Below are 6,761 nucleotides of genomic sequence, written 5' to 3'. Positions count from 1 at the left end.
GAAGAGGGGACATGAGAAATAAAAAGGAGATTAGGAATAAGATGAGAGAAGAAAGACAAACTTTTTTATCTTTGTGTTTTAAAATTGAAATAAAAATAATTCAAACTACTTTAAAACATTTATTAAATTATAAAACTAGGAGCTTTTTTGTTATTTTAAAAATATTTTGACCAAATTTGGATTGAAGAAACTATTTTTAACAGTTTAAATTAAAAAAAATGATCCAAATTGAAATTTAAAAAAATATATGTGGGCCAAAATGATATATTCCTAATAAAATTGGGTCATATTAGGTGCAATGTAACCCCATCTAATTTCTCTTTTATTTTAATCAGTAGTATTGAATGAAACTTAAATAGTTCGATTGTTATGTTGTTTGAATGATTCATATGTTTATCGAGTAAGTTAGTAGTGTTGATAAATTTTTATTCGCCCCTTAGTATATAGTATTCAAATCTAAAGGTGAGGAACCAATTGAGTGATAATATAAATATATATGGGAAATTCTCAAATACTATTCCTTGAAAGGGGAGTACGCACTGCTATATTGATCGTGTTTTTGGCACTTTGATAGTTATAGTTCCAATTTTTTTATATGATTGTGTACATTGTAGTACTATAAAAAACGGTAACTTTTAGTGATAATTTTTTAGTCACAACATATATTTTTTGTGACTAAATGTCACTTTTAGTAACAACAAAAAATTACTTGTGATTAAAAAGTTATATTTAATCACAACTTGTCACTAATGTAGTTTTAGTCACAACCTATTATTTTTAGTAATAAAGTTTGTTGTGACTAAAAATACATTTGGTAACAACAAATTATGATTTTTGTGACTAATACTTTTAACCACAGACTTTTTAGTGATGACATAAATATGATAATTTTTTTTTAGTCACAAATTTAATGTTTTTAGTCACAAAATTTATTGTGACTAAAACTAAGATTTTTTGTAGTATAGTTATAGCAGACATCACACTAATTTTGGACAAATTATGAATAAGTTGCAATACTGAAATCATGATTCAGACATTCTATATACACTCGCCTATAAAACATAAATATGTGTGCAACATAATGTTTAAACTCTATTTCTTAGCATTATAAATTATTTTAAATTTTTTAAAAATTACTACATAATCGTATAAAAAAATTTGGAATTATAATCGAGATGCTAAAGACAAGATGGAGTGTACTAGTACTCTCCCTTTTTTAGGGGAGCACTTCAGACGCCCCTATATTTATTTATATATAAAAGTAGAAAAATCTTCGGCATATCTTTCAATTGATATTAAAATACTTATATAAGGAATTTGTAGATAAAATAACATAAAGAAAAAAAGAGAAGAAGGGCCCTAGCTAGGCCACCCTCGGCTGTTAATGTTTACTATATATATATATTTATATAGTTCATCTATAGCTTGCTCCTATATCGAGAAATCGATTCTGATTTCTTTTCCTATAAAATAGAAATTAAGAACATGATATGATAATTTCCCATGTCTTAGGAAGGGTCAATTGATCTATATAATTAATTAGTCTGCTAAAATCCCACTAAGAAAAAATAATAGTGGTCAAGGGTAAATCTTAGAATGGTATACAACTAAATTAATATATATAGTGAATCTTTTTCTTAAATTTTCGGCTAGACAAATAAGACCAACCACAGCATCTTTATCATCATTAATTAGTGGAACTACACTTATTTAGGTGCTAATCATTCTTCAAAGCGCACGAGCACTAATTTATATACTTTATCGTTTTTGTGGGACAAAAATGAATGTAACATGAATCCATGATTGACTTATTAATCACGTAAAAAATGAGAAGCTGGTTAAAAATATTTAATATAATTAATTAATTTTCTTATGGAGAGTGATAATAAAATTTTCTACTGTAATTGTCCTATTTATTTTCTTTTTAAAGAAATTTTCTACATTTCAGCCGTTGTAATTGAATATATTTATCAACCGTGAAAAGCGCAGTGATTAAAGTGACAAGCTACTTAGAGCAATAATGGATCTTGCTCTCATTCATTTTGAATACAGAGAATATATCTTATAGTCGTAATTCATTTTGAAATCAGACTCTAAATTTCTTTACAAGTCAACGATAAACATCTTACTTCTAGAGTATTACTAGGTCAAAACATAATAATAAATACACCAAGTCTCAGGACACAATTGTATTTGTTCATCCATCATTATCATCACCAGGAGGGTCAACTACTTCTGATGAATTTATGGGAGAGAGTTTTGGCTAAGTTGAAAAAATAAATTAATTAAGTGTAATCTCTCTTATTATGCTATATTAATTATATAGTTTTTACTATTTACATCTTTGTCTCTAATGCTATAAAATATGGGTTGTACTCCCAATAAGGTTTCACCAGTGATAATTCATACATAAACAATAGAATGGTTTATATCAAGTAATAACGCTTTTAGAATCAAATCTAGAAGCACAAATAATAATGATGAAAAGAAAGAATTAATTAATTTGAGGTTATGAATGGGTGGGACTCTTTATTATAGCTAGTAGGTATACCTTAGTTTCTTGCGGCTAGCTGCTAGGCAATCATGCATTCAACTAATTAATATGAAATTAGGACGAAATACTATATAATATATAAACAAAAATTACTAAAGTTAAATAGAATAACCAAGAGTAAAGACAAATGTTTTCACTTGAAAATAATTAATAGGGAGTACTTATTATTATGAGCTCTTTAAGCCACCACATTTAATACTATACATTTCTAAGTGGAGACTACAGAGAATCCCTACCCTATATATCTCTTGGCAGAGCAATTGGGTGGTAGGGTATGCCTGACATTTTTGATTAATTTTAGTATTATTATAACATATTTCAGTAACTTATATTTAACTTATTCAAAACCCAATATGTCAAAAAGCATATTAATTAGATTACCGCGTCATATATTGGCAATATATATTCAAACAAGTATAAAGAAATAATCACACTTGGGCACCATCGAAGGCCAATATTGATATTATACAGTCTGGGATTGTCATTTTAACTAGCTTCTACTATTTCTAGCTACTGCTAGTGATCAAGAATTCTTCACTACTAGGAGAGAAGATATTCCTTTTAAGAAAAATAGGATATGCGCATGTAAAAATAAATTATTACACTACTAGCTAGAATTTTCATAATAACCCGTTACTAAAATATATATATTAATATAGAGCTGTATATTGGGGCCTCACATAAGTTCATATAGCCCCTAAAAACCGTTCAAATTGAAAACACATGCATTAATTCCATATGATTACAAATTTTCTTTTATATACATAAATAAATTAGCGGCTGTGGTGCTAACAGAGCATGTTGTGGTTAGCTTATAAATACCGACCTAAATACGAGTATCAAAACCATCAAATTCTTATAGTGCATTAATTTCTTCCTTATATAATACATATCTTAAGCTATAGCTAGCATTATTATTAAAACTCTTTCTCCTTGAATTCGTCTTTTATTATTTCCATAAGCTAAAATTTCATATATATTTACTTTCAAGAGTCATGGAAAGTGTCCAGCTACTCATATTATGCAAGTGTTGTATCGTTGTTGCACTCATGTTTGGACTTAATATTCTGTCCGTACAGGGAAGGCCCGTGAACAAAGCAGTTGCAGTAGGACTAACGACAATGAAAGTTGGCCACGTTATGCCATCAAACGACAATGGTGGAGGTCACAAGGAGGAGCAAGATCTCCATTCCACGACGGCCTCAGATGTTGGGCCTCCTCAGCCTTCACCCACCAGGAACGCCTTTCGACCAGCCAACCCAGGTAAGGGCCCTGTGCACGGAATGACTACTTCCTCTGCTAATTTTGCAAACGGACAAAACGGCGAACGACGTTTCGTTTCGATAAACAAAGATGATTTTCGCCCCACTGAGCCCGGACACAGCCCTGGTGCTGGCCATTCTCATCACCTGAATTAATTAACATATGTAGTTGGACGACACGTAACGTACGTGCGTACGTGTACAGTCGTCTCTCTCTCTCTCTCTTTGATCGATGGCTTTTACATGAAAATATCAGCTAGGTTCATGCATGCATGCATCATAATTGATAATAAGTACCTTATATTATGTTATTATTACATGTGTTCTTAAGTTCATGCTTTCAAATACTATATATAGTTACATATATATATGTGTGTATGTTTATATATGATAAAAATAAATACCATGCATGTTGCATGACTGTCTATTCAGTAGTACTTGTACTCGTAACGTGTATTTATATTTTCGAAAGTCAATGAAGTGATTTCCTATTCTCTATAATTTTTCTGGGCAGATCACGTTTATTATCACACACTTGGGTTAAAAGAATTATAACTTACATGTTCGTTTTGAATTTGGAGGCCCCTTGATACGTATATATCGATTAATGTGCACTTTAAATATTCTGATTTCTTTATAAGTTAATGTTTAAGAAATTAAGACATGAAATATATATGTAATATATGAAAGAACATTAATGCTAAAAAGCTGCGAAAATGGAATATTACGAAAACTGTAAAATTTTAATGTATGATAATTTATGTCTCACTCCATGATCACAATAGAAATATATATATATTTTTTAAAAAATTATATAATATATAAACCGCTTGTTATTAATTAAGTTTAATTTTAGAGAGGACTCTACTATTTGAATTTTATACCGATTATACCTTGTTACGTGTAAATAAATGGGTTATTATTTATTAACCATACATGCTATGTATAATAAGGTATAGATCCGCCCATATTTATACATATTTTACTTTTAATAAAATGAACTTAGTTTTCGCAGAAGCATCACAGAACTTTGTTAGTTTGTTGATTGTATTATTCTTTTAGTTTTATAAGGGAAAATGTTAAAAATGGGTTTAGATTAATTAGTTTTATGCCAGCTATAGGTAAATATGTTGATGCTAAAAAAAAGAAAATTTAAAAGAAGGAGCTCTAGGATTTTCTTGAATATACAAATATATATTAGCTAGATATGTTGTCAGATCAATATAATATCTTTACTAATTATTAATTGATTCCCTAATAATTTAGTTCCATGTTATACATTATAGAATACGGAATGAGTATTAGTATGCACACATATTTTATACGAAATTATTACAATTATGTGATAAGTTTTTCTAACTAATTAATTACATTAATTTAAGATGATCACGCTAGGTTAAAAAGTCTTGCCGTAAGTTTGTGTAATACTTTGGTGTAAATTATCATTACTCTCAAATTCTAGTGAATGAAATATTAGGAGTTAGAGTAAGTATAAGTATCTAAGTAAAACAGTACATAATTAAAGAGATTACAAATAAAAAGATAGGGAAAAAAACTAAGACCAACCATATTTAAAATTAGTTATTAAAAAACAGGGATTAACAGCTTTACTAAGAGGTAAATAAACGAGAATTCTCATAACTTTAATTATTTAATAAAAAGAACAGTACCTCTCTATTCTTAATAACATATATATCACAATCCATCTGTGAATATTGCCTATACAGCTTAATAACCTATATATGTACAGTACACGTTTGAACTTTTTTTTAGCACACTTTTACAGTGGAAAATTCTTGAAAAAAAAAAAACTGGAGAATAAAATAAAAATGAAGGCAGGACGATCCCATCAATCGCTTTCTCACTCAATATATGTATGCATGTGTACTTGGAAGAATAAAGAATTGAAAGGACCATTACTTATTCAAACTTATTTATTTATTTTAGCTTCTTTGTTTTAATAATATACTATATGTTAGTTTTTGGTACCCCCCTCAAAGAGGGGCACATTGGTCTACTCTCTCTTTTGTTTTTGGGTCGGGAAATATTTTCAGTGCAAAATATTTTTATGACCGTATATATTGTAGTTATTTAGAGCATCCTGCAAATTTTTAAGAAATTTTAAATAATTTACAGTGCAAAAAATAATGTTCAAATAAATTACTTTCCACGCGCATAAAATATAGTCATGCACGCAACAAACTATTTAGCTTTGTTTTTCAGCACTATAAATTATTCGAAATTTTCTAAAAATTTGCAGGATGCTCTCAATAACTACAATACACGTCCATAAAAAAAAATTGCGCTAAAAATACTTTACGAGCAAAAAACTAGAGAGGGGTGCCCCAGTGTGCCCCTTTTTGGGGGTGCCCGAGATATTTCCTATACTATATGGGTAGTTCTCTGGTGCACCCTCTAAAACAGGGCACACCGGTGCATCTCTATAAAAATAGTAAAGCAAGAAGATATATTAGTAGACTATATTTATATATAATAGGGAAAATCTCGGGGTGTAGGGCACACCAGTGCACCTCTTATCTAGTTTTTTACTCGGGAAGTATTTTCGGTGCAATTTTTTATGGTCGTATTTATTGTAGTTATAAGAGCGCCTTGAAAATTTTCAAGAAATTCTGAATAATTTAAAGTGCCGAAAAATAAGATTCAAATAGTTTGTTGCACGCTGACTGTTTTTTTGTATGCGCGTGGAAAGTGACTTTTTTTAACATTGTTTTTCCACACTGTAAATTATTCAGAAATTCCTGAAAATTTGTAGGATGCTCAAAATAACTACAATATACATGACCATACAAAAATTGTTCCAAAAATACTTTCCGAGCCAAAAATTGGAGAGGGGGTGCACCGTTGTGCCTCTTTTTTTTTGGGGGGGCGGGGGGGTGGTGGTGCACCGGAGAAAATCTTGGGTGCACCGTCAAAAAAATGGCACA

At 29.8% G+C, this 6,761-nt stretch overlaps 1 protein-coding gene across 1 annotated transcript; it reads left to right on the top strand.

Annotated features, from left to right (window-relative positions):
* The first annotated feature begins 3,675 nt into the window (after positions 1-3,675).
* On the top strand, positions 3,676-3,972 carry LOC133779359 (precursor of CEP9). The gene has a single exon (XM_062219332.1). It carries the CDS (start codon positions 3,676-3,678, stop codon positions 3,970-3,972), a length of 297 nt encoding a protein of 98 aa, XP_062075316.1.
* Positions 3,973-6,761: the final 2,789 nt, after the last annotated feature.

This window comes from Humulus lupulus, chromosome 1 (assembly GCF_963169125.1).
Source record: "Humulus lupulus chromosome 1, drHumLupu1.1, whole genome shotgun sequence".
Taxonomy (NCBI): Eukaryota; Viridiplantae; Streptophyta; class Magnoliopsida; order Rosales; family Cannabaceae; genus Humulus; species Humulus lupulus.
Note: the sequence above shows the minus strand (reverse complement) of the source record. Positions and strands in the feature narration are given on the sequence as shown.